This window comes from Bidens hawaiensis, unplaced genomic scaffold (assembly GCF_021521415.1).
Source record: "Bidens hawaiensis isolate Kalapana, Puna unplaced genomic scaffold, B.hawaiensis_p1.1 tig00024623_1, whole genome shotgun sequence".
In the NCBI taxonomy this organism is placed as follows: domain Eukaryota; kingdom Viridiplantae; phylum Streptophyta; class Magnoliopsida; order Asterales; family Asteraceae; genus Bidens; species Bidens hawaiensis.
In genome coordinates, this window is record NW_027493888.1 from 284,637 (window position 1) to 302,021 (window position 17,385).

The following is a 17,385-nucleotide window of genomic DNA, read 5'->3' on the forward strand; positions in this document are numbered from 1 at the left end:
AGGTTTGAACCCTTACCCAATACTCTACCATTGAGCCACAACCAATTTATATACTTACTGGAATATATGTTTGGGTGTATTATTATTATTATTATTATTTGAACAGCATAAGAAACATGAGAAAATCAACAAATATTAAAGGTGGGGAAATTTTCACGGCATGTTTGTGTATTAGAAGATTAGAAACGATATTATCTTCTAAAATAAATTGAAACGCGGTGGAAGAAATAAGATCTTTGAATTTTCTTTGGATTAACAATTGTTTATCTTTTCTTGTTTGTTTTGGAAGGATTAGTGTAATTGTGTTTTTGAATTTTCTTTGGATTACGATTAACAATTGAAATTCGTTGTTTTAGAAAAGGAAAGTTGTAGGCGTGTCCAGAGGTTGGATCAGTTTGGTTTTGGGCTAGGCCAGAAGCAAAAACCGAAAGGGGGGTTTTAAGTTTTTGAAAGCTGTTCAATTTTTTTTCATTTTTTGGATTGGATTTGGTTCGGTTTCCGTTATGACATTAGGACTTGTAATTTTTGGGCCTACAAAAAGTTGGCCGAAAGTAATGTATTTGGGTTATATTTTTTTGTTAAATTATACTTAATAGTTAATTGATTATCATACATTTGAGCTAAATTGTTATCTACAAGTTCGGTATGATTTAATTTTTCGGTGTTAGTTACACTAAAAACCGAACCGGAGGTTCAGTTTTTACGAAAACATAAAATCAGACCGTTGGTTTTTTGCTTCGGTTTTTTCAATTTCATTCTAACTTATGGTCATAGGTTTTTTTTCGGCTAAAGATTCCACATGGCAGGTTTTAAGGTTGTCCAATCATATGATTGGTAGGCAGATTTCATACTGTTGTGTAAGTGTTGACGTGACAGAGCGAAAAGTAAATCTGTTCAAGTAAAACGAAACTTTTTGGCGCCTGTCTTGTTTTGGTTCATATGTTTGATACATGTTCTAATTCATGCCAAATTTAATCCATAAACACGCCAATTAGCACCCCTAAATTCCACAAGTGTGTGCGGTGTGCAAAGTAATTTTATGTACAAATCAACTTTGTTAAACAATCAAAGGCTAGATAATCATATGAATGGAGTAATTATAAGCTAAGGTTCAACCCATTATACATTTAGACCTTGTTTTTCAACTCATAATTCGATAAAGTTGGAACGTAAACGAGCTAATCTCAAGCTAATCTCGAGCTAGAATATATTCGAACCTCAGCCATTCAATATGTATATTTGTAAATCATATATGTCACATGGTATAACTAAATTTCATGGAAAGGTTCAAGACAGTGAACATCAATATAAAACTCAATAACATGTATTAAAATTTAAAAGTTTACAAACAGACACCAAATTTAACTTAATGTAAATTTTAAACTAAACAACATGCGTTAACTTAACACAACAAACAATTAAATTTTGTGTATAAAAAAACTAAATAATATGGTTTGTATGTATAAATACCTTTTTGCAGGCTGACTTCCTCTGATAATAAGAGTCAATATGTTATACAATCTTCAAACAATTCTCAATCCATTGCTTGATGAACAACAACTTTTACAAGTTTGATTTGTGAAATTAGTCGTTAATTTTGGCCCGAATTGCTTCATGTTGCCAACAAAACTTGCTGTTTTTACTCGGTTTTCTACTACAACAGGAACCTTTAACTGTAATAGCTACACAAGTCAACGAATCCGCGCCCGACATCGTTGACTTTTTCTCATTGACCATCATCTCCTCATGTTTTACTTCTTTACAACCTTTTTGGCTGTTGCAAACTGTCCCGGTTAAACGAGGTTTTATGTATGCGTTGACTTTCATCCCTTTGTGGTCAACGCATCTTTTTCTTCCTTTAACAGGAGGTCTAATACATATGGAACCGTGACCCAAGGCTACGCCACATATACGGACATTATCATTGTTCGTATTACAGTCTTTTGATACTAATGTAGGCCGTGATCTACCAAACTTGAAAATGCTAAGGAGGGTATTTGTGTCATTTTGCTTGGTATAGAAACTAGATCCGTTTTCCAAAACAGGCGGGTCACATTGTTTGATTCTAAGGCCTACTTCTTTTGAAGGGAAGACACGAATCTTCTTTAATACCGAAAATATCCTTTTAGGATTTGAAACTGTATCAATGAGCTTTTTATGTATATCATCAGGACGACGCTCCCCGTTCATACCTCGGTTCCATGCATAATCAAAGGTTTTTAAAAGTTGGGACTCGGTTCTCTCAGCATCTTTTTTACTTTCCATCTGTAAATCAAAGCATAGTTTATTTCTGGTTATAATTATTCACATATTATTATTAGAAACCTTCTTGTTAATTAATAGTCTCCATCAAGGAATAAGAAAAATAAATTTAGAATCAAAAAATGTTTCTTACCGGAGCCCATCTAAACGCGATGGCAAATCCGTATGAGAATATACCAGAGAACAATCCAAGGACTTTTCGGTCATTTAGCTCAACCTTTGACAAGCCATTTTCCAAATGATCACCATCTCTACCATACTGCTGAAGTCTAGTCCTAACATTATCAGCTTGCCCAAGATAAACAGGAATTATATTTTTAGAATCGAGTTTGCTAATACTCTTTCCCTTTGTTTGTGTGACTGAAATAGCAATCCCGAGTTCATAAAGCCCGGGACAAGAAGCACCATTTGGTAGATTGTGAGTTCGGTATCTCTCTGCACCTTCCTTGTGTAACAAGTAATCCTCCCAATCACAGGCCCCAATAAGGATCTGAAAATTAGCATACATACATATAATCATATTTGAAATACAATAAAGATAACATAAACGAATGCAATGCTGGAATTTTAAAACCATCGATGACAAGGTGTGAAATTGTTGAAATCAGGATGAATCATAATGTAAATGAAGACTAGAAGTCAAAACCATAGATTTTAGTTTTCAAATAGACCACCACATGTTAGTGTAGAACTGTAGATTGGTGAACACTAATTCAGTCGTTTGGAGTGAAATTGGAGACAGAATTAAATAAAGAGACATTTCAGTTTTGAAGTACATGAGCTATGAATCTAAACTCATAAGGCCTGAAAACGAACCGAACGTTCAACGAACCGGTTGGTGGGAAGTTCGTTTATTTAATAAACGGACGATTGGACGAACATGAGCAAAATTATTTGTTCATCTACTTCAACGAACGAACATGAACGTCGTGTTTCGTTCATGCATTCACATTCATGAATGTTCATTTATGTCCATTGTTCATACATGTTCATTCATTTATGCCTGTTCGTTTATTTGTTTAACCCAGTTAACTATGTAATATTACAGCTTCTAAACATAAACAAATAGATGTGTCTGTTAGACATTACTGGATACTTAAATGTTTTATATTTGTTCATTTACGTTTGTTCATTTATGTCCATTTGTGTTTGTTCATTTATGTCCGTTTACGTTCGTTTATGTTCATGAACTGATTGTTAAAAAATTTAATGTGTTTAAAATGTTAACGAATGAACATAGGCGAACATGAACATACTCATTTTCTTAAGGAACAAACATGAACAACAAAACCCATTCATTTAACTGTTCGCGTTTAGTGTTTAACTGTTTGCGCTCGTGTTCGGTTAAAGTTAAACATACTACGCCTGCTCATAAGTAATATTAATCAAATCCAAATCCTAAAGCATAAAATTCCAGATCTAATTAGCTTTTCTACTTAATTAACTAATCAATTATCCAAAATTAGTTTAACATGACATCAGATACAGTGTGCATACATAAACCATATCGAAGCTGATAACAGTATATGATTACAGATAACTTATTAATCAAATTCGAAATTAGAATTCAATCAAAAACAGTTTCTGAAGATGTAGGTCCCAGCAGAGCCCAGTTGGACCCGCAAGACTCACCTTGAAGAGGGACGTCTGCGCAAGGACCAACTGGTTCCGCAGGACCCACCATGCTCAGAGATGAAGACCTTACGCGCAGTACGCCAGCTGTTCCCGCAGGGAAAGCCTCCCAATGGTGAAGTACCCCGCCTGTCCCCGCAGCTGCGGATACAAGCCATCAGGGAAGGCTACCCGCACTAATAGCAAGGCTACACGCACAAGGCACTAACTCTCAATAATTTAGTGTCACCTGAAGGAATGAGCAAGGCGGGAATACTCCCGCCCAAATGAGCCAGTCCGTATGCTTCTGGAAGATCTTTTTACCTGCCAAGGTATGGACAAAATAGACAAGATCTGACCAAAGCAGCCCATGAACCAATCACAGGGTGACAGCTCACCGACAACAGTACGAGGAGCATGCTCTAGTACTGTTTGTCACTATTAGCCGCTGCCTACTCACCAACCCTTGTCGTGGCACGCACATAGCCTGCAGTTGGTGGAAAGGGAACAGTACACAGCCGGCCTTGTCACTATCAGCCGCTGCCTACCCACCAACCAGCATGGCACGTGCGTAGCCCATAGTTGGTAGAACAGGAATATTATACAGCTGGCTGTACCTGCTTGGAAACCTACCTTCGGCTATAAATACTCCAACACCTTGGAACGGTATCATCATCTTGTATTTTGCCTTCACTAGCTATTTCTCTCAATATACACTTATATTCAGAGCAATCTAGTCTGATTCTCACGCCAGAGGGTGGTCACAAGGAGGAACCCCCCCCCCTTCTCAGTGACGAGCTCACGGTGTCTGTTTTGCAGGTCATCTGAAAAACATCCTTCTTTGCCGGACCTAACCCTCGTGGGAAACATTACTTAACCCCCAGATTATCCATAATCTACTCGGGGTCAATTAGTGTTTCTTCATTGGCGCCATCCGTGCATAAAAGCTAGAACTAATTCAGTTTTTTCAAAACTTCTGAAAAAATGGTTAACGTTACTCCGGTCCCAAGGCCAGTAAGTGACCAAGAAACCCCGGTAACCACAACCCCAGCTACTGGGGGGAACACCGGCGGTTACACAAATTTTACGCACACTACCCCGGTTACCCAAGCCGGGGCAAGTGGAGTAAACAATATTTCACTGGGGTTCACTGATGCCCAGTTGGAGAAACAGACGAGGCTCCCTCGCCAAACACTCGATCAAGTTAAGGCGTGGGCCGAAGCACGTCAGAAGGAATTCCAAGCTGAGTTGGATGAACGCTTGCGTTCACTCCAACAGGCTGACGAATTCGGAAGCACTCGACAACAGCTCAACATGAACAGTTAGTGCGAGTACTCGGACGATGATCGGGAGGAATCAGACACTGACGCGAACCCTCGCCATAGGGCGAAAGGGAAGCGTAAAGAAACGGACTTCCAACCAAGAAGGAATTTCGGAGAAACCTTCAAACCATGGAACACGGGGGGAAACCCACGCGACTTCTCCAAAACCTTTAGACCAACTGCTGCAAATGCGGGAACATCCAAGTTTGCAAGGGACATTGCGGAAGCAATCGCCCCGAGAAGTGCCAAACAGATGTCCAACATCGGCACTTATGATGGTCTATCCGACCCAGACGATCACTTGAACAGATTCATAGCGGGGGCAACCGTCAGTAACTGGACGGAACCCACGTGGTGTTATATGTTCCAGATGACGCTGGTTGGAGCGGCCAGGGCGTGGTTTGATCGTTTACTGGTCCACCACATCTATGATTGGGCGGACTTTCAACACAAGTTCAGCCAACACTTCAGTCAACAGAGGAAATATACTGAAGAGCAGTGGACGATCCTCAACTGCGTGAGAGAGGAAGATGAATCTTTACTAGACTTCATCACTCGCTTCAACTCCAAAAAGCTGAGTCTGGGCAACATAAGTGAAGATCTTGTTCGCGCCGCTTTCATCCAGGGCGCCGAATACCCAGAGCTTATCCGCACGTTGACGGGTAAGGACGGCATGCCATCCACATGGGATGCCATCATGACGGCGGCCAAGCGCTTTGCCGAGACGGAGAAGCAACTGGGTAGGGATCTTCCCCAGAGTACACACCTCTACACGCAGAGAACCAGAGAAAACAATGTTCGGATCGCCCGGCAGAACAAAAAGAGGAAGCTAGGTATTTGGCAGTCAAGGGTAAACTTTGACACCTCATCCAGCTCTCGCTCTCTTGTTGGCGGAAGGGATAACACGCACCCTTCAAGCCGAAAACACTGGTGGACGCCACTCACCAAAAGCGTCACGGAGATATTTGCCACCGAAAAACTCCCATGGCCAAAAGCTCCAATGATCCGGCGGTGACCTAATGCGGATCAGAGCAAATCCTGTGACTTCCACGGGACAAAGGGTCACAATACAGAGGAGTGCACATCCTTGAAGGATATTGTTGAAACATTCGTCAAGGATGGAAGACTTGCACACCTTGTGGCATCAATCAAGAATGGAGGAAGGAATGATAACCGGTATAAAGGCAACGGATGAAAGCCCGTTGACATCAGCATCCACATGGTTCATGGCAACATCAGAGGAAGAAAAAGACGAACGACAGAACCATGCGAATGGAAGGAAGCTGAGGTGCGCTTCCCGCGAGTGCCAGGAGGACCCAGCAAGGAAGGCCCTATCGTCATCAAAAGCCAGCTGGGGCATTACATAACTTCCCGCACTCTTGCTGACAACGACGCCTCGTCAACGGTTATGTACAGGCAGTTCTTCGACAAGCTAGACGACGAAGACAAAGAACGCCTGGAAACGGTTTACGCCTCAATGGAAGGGTTCGACGGTAGCACAAACACCCCCTGGGTATCCTATCTTTCCCCGTCATTCTCACGGACGGGAAATACTCCCGCACAGAAGACGTGGACTTCGTCGTAATGAGGAAGCCACATCACACATACGACATTCTCTTCGGGAGAGACGGGATGGCAAGATTCAACGCCGTGGTATCTTCAGTCCACGGCATGATGGGATGGCCAACTGCTGAGGGTGTAGCGATGATCACCGGTATCCCCCAGGTATGCATCGCATCCGTCTCATCTAAACCCAAACCAAAGATGGCTAAACCAACCATCACCGAACCAGAAAAATGGGCCCTCAATGGCAAATACCCTGACCAGGCTGTTACAATTGGCCCAACAATAACTGATCCTACGCGCACCTTACTCAAACGCTTACTACAGAGAAACGCTGACATCTTCGCGTGGACACCAGCTGACATGACTGGTGTGCCTCGAAGTAAAGCAGAGCATAAGCTCAAGTGTGACCCGGCTTTTACGCCAGTCATACAAAAGCGCAGAGTAATGGGGGCGGAACAGGCTAACGCGTGTAGAACTCAAGTCAAGGAACTCCTTGACGCGGGCATCGTACGCGTTAGTAGATATCAAACATGGGTTGCAAATCCCGTTATGGTACCGAAGGCTAACAAACAATGGCGCATGTGTATAGATTTCAAAGATTTAAACAAAGCATGCCCCAAAGATTGTTACCCGTTACCCGAAATTGACCTCAAAGTGGATTCATTAGCACCGTTTCGCCTTAAATGCTTCCTTGACGCATATAAGGGGTACCATCAAATCCACATGGCTGTAGATGATCAGAACAAAATCGCATTTCGGACGCCCGACGGCACATTTTGTTATCAAATGATGCCATTCGGACTTAAGAATGCAGGGTCCACATACCAACGTCTGATGGACAAAGAGTTTCATGCCCAAATTGGGAGAAACTTGGAAGTCTACATGGATGATTTGGTCATCAAAAGCCCTGAGCCAGAAGGGATGTTGAAAGACATCGAAGAAACTTTCAACACGCTCAGAAAGATAAACATGAAGCTCAACCCGAGCAAGTGTTCCTTTGGGATGGAAGAAGGGAAGTTCTTGGGAGTCATTGTTACTAAAGATGGCTTCAGAGCGAACCCTGAAAAGGTCGAAGCCATTATCAAAATGGAATCACCTACTACCATCAAGCAAGCCCAGACACTGAATGGACCGCCTAGTCGCACTTAACTGCTTTTTGTCAAACCATGCGGATAGGTCGTTCCCATTCGTGTCAACATTGAGAAACTGTTTAAAGAAAACGCACTTCCGCTGGACACCAGAAGCGGAAGCAGCTTTTCAGGAAATTCGGTCACGCTTGATCGAACTCCCAACGCTCACAGCACCAGAAGCGGGGGAGGAATTAATCATATATCTTTCTTCCACAGATAGAGCAACCGGGGCAGTCCTGCTAGTAGAGCGAAAAGGTATCCAGATGCCTATTTACTATGTTAGCCGTGTCCTAACAGACGTAGAAACCCGGTACTCCACCCTGGAAAAACTAGTCTTAGCACTTGTACAGGCTTCACGCAGGCTAAGACGATATTTCCAAGGTCACCCAATCACCATTCTCACCAACTTCAAACTTGCAAACGTTCTAGGCAAACCCGAGTTATCGGGACGTCTAGCCAAATGGGAAATTGAGTTGGGGGAATATGCGATAAAGTACAAGCCAAGACCAGCCATAAAAGGCCAGGTCCTGGCCGACTTTATTGCAGAAGTCCCCGCTTCGCGGGAGAAAGAGTGCCAGGAGGAGGCTCAACCCTCCCCAGCACAGGACATCAATGATGTCTGGCGACTCTACACCGATGGAGCAGCCAGCAATGAGGGTTCAGGCGCAGGGTTGAAACTAACCAACCCAACAGGCCAAGAATACACTTACGCTATTCGACTGGATTTTCCAAGTACGAATAACGAAGCCGAGTATGAAGCATTCTTGGCCGGGCTGAGAATTGCGCGTAAAATGGGAGTGAAAAACTTGGAAGCCCACGTGGATTCCATGTTAGTAGCCAACCAAATAAACGGAACGTACACGGCCGTGAACGACACAATGGTCCTGTACCTCGCACAAGCAAAAACCCTTATGCGCGATTTTAATGATTGTAGTCATACACGTCAAGCGTAGCGAAAACAAATCTGCGGATGCGTTAAGCAAGCTTGCATCATTAGCCTTCACCCATTTGGGAAAGGACATCCGCATCGAACTCCTTGAAGCACCATCAATCCCGCACAAGGAAATTTGTGTTATCCAAACCGGCACAGAAACGTGGATGACACCGATAATAAATTACCTTGCAGCGGGTATACTACCAGAGTCAAAAACACAGGCAAGAAAAATACGTTGTAAAGCATTAAACTATCAACTCATCGATGACATCCTTTACAGACGTAACTTTCTTGGCCCACTCTTAAGATGCGTGGACAACCAATATGCTGACTACCTCCTAAGGGAAGTACACGAAGGCATCTGTGGAGTACACGCAGGTCCACGCGCTGTTGTAGCTAAGTTAAACAACGCGGGGTACTTTTGGCCGGGGATGCATACGGATGCGCTGGCATACATCAGAAAGTGTAGGTCTTGCCAGCTCTACGCACCCAACACGCATCGCCCGAAGAATGAACTTGCTCCAGTCACCTCTTCATGGCCATTTCAGAAGTGGGCCATCGATGTGACAGGCCCATTTCCTACAGCAGCAGGAAACGTTCAGTTCCTAGTGGTAGCCATCAACTACTTCACCAAGTGGATAGAAGCAAAACCCTTAGCCCAAACAACCGCAAAACATATTAAAAAATTTATTTGGGAATTTATTATTTGTCGTTTTGGACTTCCACAGACTTTGGTGAGTGATAACGGCACCAACTTTGTTGACAAGAAGCTACAAAAGTGGCTGGAAGAACTTCAAATCACCCACACCTTTACCTCAGTGGCACACCCGCAAGGTAACGGTGAGGTGGAAAGAGCAAATAAAAGCATCGTCGAAGGCATAAGGAAAAGACTCCTGGAACACAGATCCGGCTGGGTAGACGAAGTTCCACACGTCCTTTGGGCAAACAGAACGCTGAAAAAGGCCAGTACGGGAGAAACCCCGTTCAGCCTCACTTATGGCACTGAAGCCATGGTCCCAGTCGAAATTGGTTTGCCCTCACCAAGGGTCTTGATTCAGCCAGAAGACAATGATGCGGAAAGACGGTTAGACCTTATGCTAACCGAGGAACGCAGAGACTTAGCCGCAGCGCGTGAAGAAAACTACAAGCGACAAATGCAAAAGTACTACAACACGCGGGTAAAACTCTGCAACTTCAATGTAGGAGACTACATATTGCGTAACAACGAGGCTTCAAACCAAGAGCGCCCAGGAAAACTGGCACCGGTCTGGGAAGGACCGTACATTATCAAAGAAGTTTTGGGAAAAGGCGCATACCGGCTCGAAAGGCTCGATGGCACTCCTATCCCAAGAACATGAAACGGAGCTCAATTACGCAAATGTTACATGTAGATCAATTCCAAACTTGTAAAGAAAAGGCCTAGAGCCACTTCTAATGGAAATGATTCTCCTTTATCACATTGTGTTGATAGCCTTACCTTTATACTTATGAACTTCCCACACTGATATGCCGGTATTCACCGCATAAATATGGGAAGAAGTAAGTCGTTGCGTGTGGAAGGCGGCAAAACCCGCATAAACACATAAAACGGTAAAAATTTCTAAGGAAAATCTTCACGCAGGTCAGCTATAGGTGAAGTTTTGTCATTCCAATAAATGAAAGTGACGGTCCTACCCGCACAATCATGATAGAAGAAACTGAACATTGACCTATTGGCAACCGCGCGTCGAAAGGTTAACTTATTCAAAACACTTAGAAAATTTCAAAGGAAAAGATGAGGAAAACTTCCACGCAGGTCAGATATAGGTAAAGTTTAGCCATCCTACTAAGTGAAAGTGACGGTCTTATCCGCACAATCACGAAAGAGGAAGCAAAACTTTAACTTATTATCTGCCACGTTGAAAAGTTAACTTATCTAAGTACTCAAGAAATTGCTAAGTTAAAACAAAATATGCGCGAAATAAACAAGGCAAGGCATTAACAAATAATTTTTATTCCATCAACATTCAAACATTACAAGAATTGCTGGGTACATACCCGCATACAAGATTAGAAGTCTACAAACATAAAAATCTACTCTAATGGTGGAAAGGGATCTAAAGTATCAAGCTTCAGGACCACTCCCACTTGGACCCGCACCATCAGTAGAGTGTGGTGGTTCAAGGAAAGCTTTGAGGATAGCTAGCCCATCAGCAGCAGCAATCTCGTTTACCTTCTCCACCACCGGATGCGGGAAGGCGGCATACTGATTCACTGCTTGGTCATACGCAGCTTCAGTATCCACATTGTAAAGAGGGAAGTTGGAAGGCGGAATGCCTTGTTCAACAAACCCTAGACCAAGCAGGAAGCCAGCCTTTTCCCCATCCTCATGAGAAGCGTTGAGGGCTGCGCTCATCGCATCGTCATATGATGTGTTCGTGAACACCCGATGCACAACCTAAAAAACAGAAGTATATCAAAAACTCTTCTAAGTAAAAGCGTAAAGAAATTGTGAAACTGCGCATACCTGAGACAACGCTTCTCGGAGAAGCCATTCCTTGGTAACCAGAGCCTCCTGGAGGGCAGCTTGAGCTTCATTACGGGCGCGTTCGGCTTCGTTCTTTGTAAGGTTGGCAAGCAACACATCTTTGGCTGCAGCCTCTTCGACGCCCTTTAGCTTACGCTCAGTGTGGTCAAGCACCCCCCTCTGGTCCAAGATCTCTTGGAGCTTCTTGGCATCTTCCATGGCCAAGGCATCATGAGCCTGCTGGAGCCTCTCTAATTTGGCTTTAAGTTCCTCATTCTCGATGCGTAGAGGCTCAGCAGCAGCTTCAGCCTTGGTGGCCCTCTCGGTTGCGTTCCGTGCAGTTTCCTTAGCCAACCGAAGCTGTTCATTAATAGCTTGGGCGGCCTTGGAACGGGCCTCGAGACGAGCTTGAACTTCAACCTCAAGGGCCTTGAAGGCCTTCTCCTTCTCCGCAGCAACGGCGGAGAGCCTCCTGTTCTCCTCCCGGACAGCCCGCGCCTGAGCTACTTCTTGGATACGAGCTGCCTTTAACTTGTCGTTTTCACGACAAAGCAGCTCGACGCGCGGCTGCATCCGGGCTACGAGAATGCGGAGCTCATTTGTCAACCTACCCTCCTGGTAGCTTGACATTGCTTCCCCCAGCGCCCCACTTGGGGCGGCGTGGCGCGCCCACTCGACGCATTCCACAGGCGTCCGAAGGGTTGTTCCTCGGCGGATGTTCCATCGTGGAACATACACTTCATTGGAATCCGACACTGCAAAAGCAAAAAGCAGTTAGGAAAAGATGATAAAAAAAAATATAAAATAAAATAATAAAAGGCCAAAATAACCCTACGCACTTGTAGGGTCGACGACAGGCCTGTAGCCGCCAAACCCATCACCCGAACCTAACGGATACCCATCCAAGAGGTCAGGCAGATGGGAAGGAGACAAAGATTGGCTTGACGCCCCAACCCCGGACATACCTGAAGGACCGGCCGTAGTCGCCGGCGCCGGAGGAGGCATAGAGGAGGCCGCCGTGGTAGAAATCAACGGAGGTGAACTCACCGGAGGTGAACTCACAACCGCGGCCGCGGCTGTGGAAGAATCCACAGAAACACTCACCGCCGGCTCAGTGAAGGAATCAGTGAATATGGCACTGACAGCCGGCGGAGACGTCGTCACAGTTGGAACAGTTGGCTCAACCGGGTGAGCAACTGAACCAACAACTGAAGCAGGCGCAGTCGCCTGGGTCATCGCATCAGGTAGGTTGACCAAACCTACCGTCATGGGTCCGGAGGTGCTCCTCCCCGCTCCACCCTGGAATGCGGTAGCATCCACGCCTGCACAAAGAAGATATATAAGTATAATGGCGGAAAGTTATGCAGTTAAGATAAAGGAAGTATACTTACGGGTCCTTTTGAGTTTGAAGGTGCGAACGGGCGGGGACGAACCCGATGGAGCCGGCCTCTTCGTACCGGTCACCGTCGTGGTCCTGGGCTGCTCGGAGGTGACAGCCGTTTCAACCTCCAGAGTAGTGGTCTCAACACCACCCGGGTTCCCCGCCGCCTCTTCACTCTCGGTCTCCGACTCAGACCGGTTCACCTGGTCGGCAGTGGAGGCTACCTTCGCCTTGCCCTTCCCGCCAGCAGCCTTCTTCTTCCGCGCAAGAAAAGGACCATCTGCGGATTCCTCATCAGAAGATGACAAGATTAGAGGAATTCCAGCAGAGGTTTCAGCATTCAGATGGCGATGGTTAAATAGTCTTTTACCTGGCCGCGTGGCGCTCAGTATTTCGTGGCCTGGTGGGTAGGCATCCACAAACCGATCCGCAGTCTGCGTAAGGATGGGCAACTCGTTCTCGTCAAGAGCACGAGTACCCAACCGAGCGGGACCGTCAGCTTCCCGCGGATGCAGGAGGGACTGCAAGTCATTTCCCTCTGAAATAAAAAGAAAAACAGTTAGAAAAAACCTTAAATCAACAAAGAAGACGGAGCATACCGTAAGGGATAAAGTTCAAACCATATTCAAGTACGATGGGAATCTGTGGCGCATCCGCCCCAGCATCCTTCCACACCCTGCTCATACCGAGCATCACCATCCCGGACTCCGGAAAGCGGTAAACCGGAGTCTGGATCCGGGAAATCTTGGAGAACCATTCCGCCTCCTGGTAGTTGGAGGCGTGAAGGCTGGGGAGAGCTCTCCCGTTCTTAAATGTTATCGCTTTAGGGACGACACGGGCAGAGATGTAAAAGAACTCCCGCTTCCAAGACCGAAGACTGCGCTCGGTAGCGCAGATCTTCAAACCCTTGATCCGGGTGACCAGGGTGTACCAGCCTTGGATGCATCTCCAGGAGTAGAAGGTCATCAGGCGGTCGACGTGGGGATCCACGCCAAGAATGAGGCACACCCACTCAAAATGGCGGATCTTGGCGATCGCCATTGGGTGTACCTCCGTCAGGTGCACACCGTGTCTATCCAGAACACGGTATACAAACTTCGTCAACTGGAACCTAAGATTCCCATAGACGAAGAAGGCGGCATATACCCCTATTTTGCCCTTGGGGGCATCGTACACCGTCTGGTGTGGCTCCGGAAACTCAGGCTCGAACGGCTCGAGCATGAACTTCCGGACGATGTACCGGTAAAGCTCGATGGGAAGAGCACACTGGCATTCGCCAGCAGTGCTCTTATCGTCCTTATCGGACGTAGACGTCGGGTTCTCGACATACAAGTCAGACTCCTCGACGGTAGCTTCTGGATCATGAGTAGACATGTTTTGGAGGTAAAGAACGATTTCAGGAGAATGCTCGACAGAAAGTTAGAGTATTCACCGGAAATCGCTTAGAAGAAGAAGAAAGAAGTGAAAGTGTGGATTACCGTGAACCCTTTCCCCCTTTATATACTCATCGCAATGAATGCGATGAATTTAATGCGGAGGAGAGAGAAAAGAGCTGGTGCAATGAAACTATGACACGTGGAAAAAGCAAGCTGGCAACAGCTGTTGACGGGACGCGCGCCGTAAAATCCGCACCCACGCGCCCGAAAAATCGCGCCCACGCGCCTGAAAAAGCGTCTGGAATGACCATATACTGTCACGTCGCCATAACTTCCTGCACGTCCTGACACGGTCAGAAGAAACCGTCGGACGACGTTTCAACAGTTTGGACGGTTCTTATCCTTTCACCAACTCTTCGAATTTCAAAAAGATTCAAAAAGATTCAAAAGTAAGCGGGACTATACCCCTTACCTTGGCAACCAAGTAACTATAAGACAGGTGCGAGTACAGTGTCAAGGCAAAACCCTTCACATACTTAGCACCCGCAGGGAATGGACGCCAAGAATACCTTGGAATTAAGATAACTATAAGACGAGTGCGGGTACTGTGTCAAGGCGAAACCCTTCACATACTTAGCACTCGCAGGGAATTGAAACCAAGAAGGATCTTCTGGGCCATGCTTGCGGAAAGGGAAATAACATCCCCGCATAGCGGGAACGTTGAGAACTAGATTGTTTGAAGCTCCGGGATGGAATTGGTTCTTTAACATAATTGATCACTATGTTTAAAACTACCGAAACCTCGTGGAGAATCTACACAAGTGAAACTCAACGCTCCTGACTTGCGAGGAGGTTACACACCTACCCGCATCATACCCAAAGATCAAGCAGAAAAGTCGGGAATTTCTGCACGTGACATTAGGGAAACCGCGGGAAGAATCCCCACGGACAACCTTAAAACTAAATCCTTTTCAAAACCCCTTGCTTAAGTCCAAAGTTCACCTCACTTATTAACAATTCATGAGAAGAACATTGGACTGGGGGGACTTGAAGAGGTAGGTCCCAGCAGAGCCCAGTTGGACCCGCAAGACTCACCTTGAAGAGGGACGTCTGCGCAAGGACCAACTGGTTCCGCAGGACCCACCATGCTCAGAGATGAAGACCTTACGCGCAGTACGCCAGCTGTTCCCGCAGGGAAAGCCTCCCAATGGTGAAGTACCCCGCCTGTCCCCGCAGCTGCGGATACAAGCCATCAGGGAAGGCTACCCGCACTAATAGCAAGGCTACACGCACAAGGCACTAACTCTCAATAATTCAGTGTCACCTGAAGGAATGAGCAAGGCGGGAATACTCCCGCCCAAATGAGCCAGTCCGTATGTTTCTGGAAGATCTTTTTACCTGCCAAGGTATGGACAAAATAGACAAGATCTGACCAAAGCAGCCCATGAACCAATCACAGGGTGACAGCTCACCGACAACAGTACGAGGAGCATGCTCTAGTACTGTTTGTCACTATTAGCCGCTGCCTACTCACCAACCCTTGTCGTGGCACGCACATAGCCTGCAGTTGGTGGAAAGGGAACAGTACACAGCCGGCCTTGTCACTATCAGCCGCTGCCTACCCACCAACCAGCATGGCACGTGCGTAGCCCATAGTTGGTAGAACAGGAATATTATACAGCTGGCTGTACCTGCTTGGAAACCTACCTTCGGCTATAAATACTCCAACACCTTGGAACGGTATCATCATCTTGTATTTTGCCTTCACTAGCTATTTCTCTCAATATACACTTATATTCAGAGCAATCTAGTCTGATTCTCACGCCGGAGGGTGGTCACAAGGAGGAACCCCCCCCCCCCCTTCTCAGTGACGAGCTCACGGTGTCTGTTTTGCAGGTCATCTGAAGAACATCCTTCTTTGCCGGACCTAACCCTCGTGGGAAACATTACTTAACCCCCAGATTATCCATAATCTACTCGGGGTCAATTAGTGTTTCTTCAGTTTCCAAAATTCAGATCTACTTCAAAATCAATTATCCAGATTTAGCTAAACATAAATTAGATAGAGTGTGCAATGCATACATAAATATCTTATAACTATTCATGTTTGTGCTCGTTTAACTGTCCGTGTTCATATATAAGCCAATACATTAGTAATATTGATCTAATTGGCTTTTCTACCTAACAAACTCATCAATTATCCAAAATTAACTTAACTATAGAATAGAGTGTGCTGTGTGCATACATAAACTATATACAAGCAATACAGTTGAAATAACTTCTTAACATAAGCATATATTAATTAATCAAATGTAAAATGAAAGCATAAAACTACATCGAATCTGATAACAATATATGATTACAGATAACTGATTAATCGAAATTAGCATTCAATCAAAAACAGTTTAAACGAACACGAACATGTTTATGAACATGAATTCGTTATTCGTTTCACTGTTCACATAACTGCTCGTGTACCTGTTATTGTTCAAATTAAAACCTGAAGCATAAAAGTATAAAACTCCAGATCTAATTAGCTTCTCTACTTAATTAACTCATCAATTATCCAAAATTAGCTTAACAAATTTAACATGACGTTAGATACAACGAGCATACATAAACTATACCGAATCTGATTACAATATATGATTACAGATAACTGATTAATCAAATTCATTATTAGAATTCAATCAATAACAGTTTCCAAATTCCAGATCTAGTTGAACATCAAAAGCAAAAGCAAAAGCAAATAATAATAATAATAAATATGGAAGTAAAGAGAAATGAAATAATAATATTATTAATACCTTCCAATCGGAGAATGCGGAGTCATGTTTAGTGTGTGTGCAGTTTTCACGTTTCAACGGCGGTGCGGTGGTGACGCCGGAATCAACGGCTCTTACCATAACTAATTACTCAGTAACGAATGATAGGTTCAACGTTGCTTTCTATATGTACAAAAGCGGTTATTTATTTATTTACTTTATTTAAACACAGCAATAATAATATTATTATAATAGACCCATTAGTATTTCATTTCATGCTTTGAACTTTATACAACTTTTTTAAACTTATATTAAAATATTTTCTAACTTTGTTCATGAGTTTATTTAAAGACGGAAAATAAATGAAATAAAAAAGAAAAAAATTATTGTGTTGCGGATATTTTTAAAGAAAAAAAGGAAGGAAATTAGAGAATATTATGTTCATAAGTTTCATTAAGTGGAAGAAAAGAAAACAAATAGAAGGAAAACATAGGGAAATAAAGAGTAAGTCAAAGGAAAATGTTTTCTTTCG

At 44.4% G+C, this 17,385-nt stretch overlaps 1 protein-coding gene across 1 annotated transcript; it reads right to left on the reverse strand.

The window, feature by feature from the left end:
- Positions 1–1,362: 1,362 nt before the first annotated feature.
- On the reverse strand, positions 1,363–17,000 carry LOC143569631 (protein EFFECTOR OF TRANSCRIPTION 2-like). The gene is made up of 3 exons (XM_077055500.1): positions 16,896–17,000; positions 2,396–2,752; positions 1,363–2,265 (listed from the first exon to the last, which is right to left on the reverse strand). Exons 1-3 carry the CDS (start codon positions 16,992–16,994, stop codon positions 1,585–1,587), a joined length of 1,137 nt encoding a protein of 378 aa, XP_076911615.1. The 5' UTR covers positions 16,995–17,000; the 3' UTR covers positions 1,363–1,584.
- Positions 17,001–17,385: the final 385 nt, after the last annotated feature.

Coding starts and splice junctions, on each gene's coding strand:
- LOC143569631 (XM_077055500.1), bottom strand. CDS start 16,994: ATGGTAAGAGCCGTTGATTCCGGCGTCACCACCGCACCGCCGTTGAAA. Junction 2,753..16,895: donor CCGCATTCTCCGATTGGAAG/GTATTAATAATA, acceptor GCTAATTTTCAG/ATCCTTATTGGGGCCTGTGA. Junction 2,266..2,395: donor TCGCGTTTAGATGGGCTCCG/GTAAGAAACATT, acceptor TTTGATTTACAG/ATGGAAAGTAAAAAAGATGC.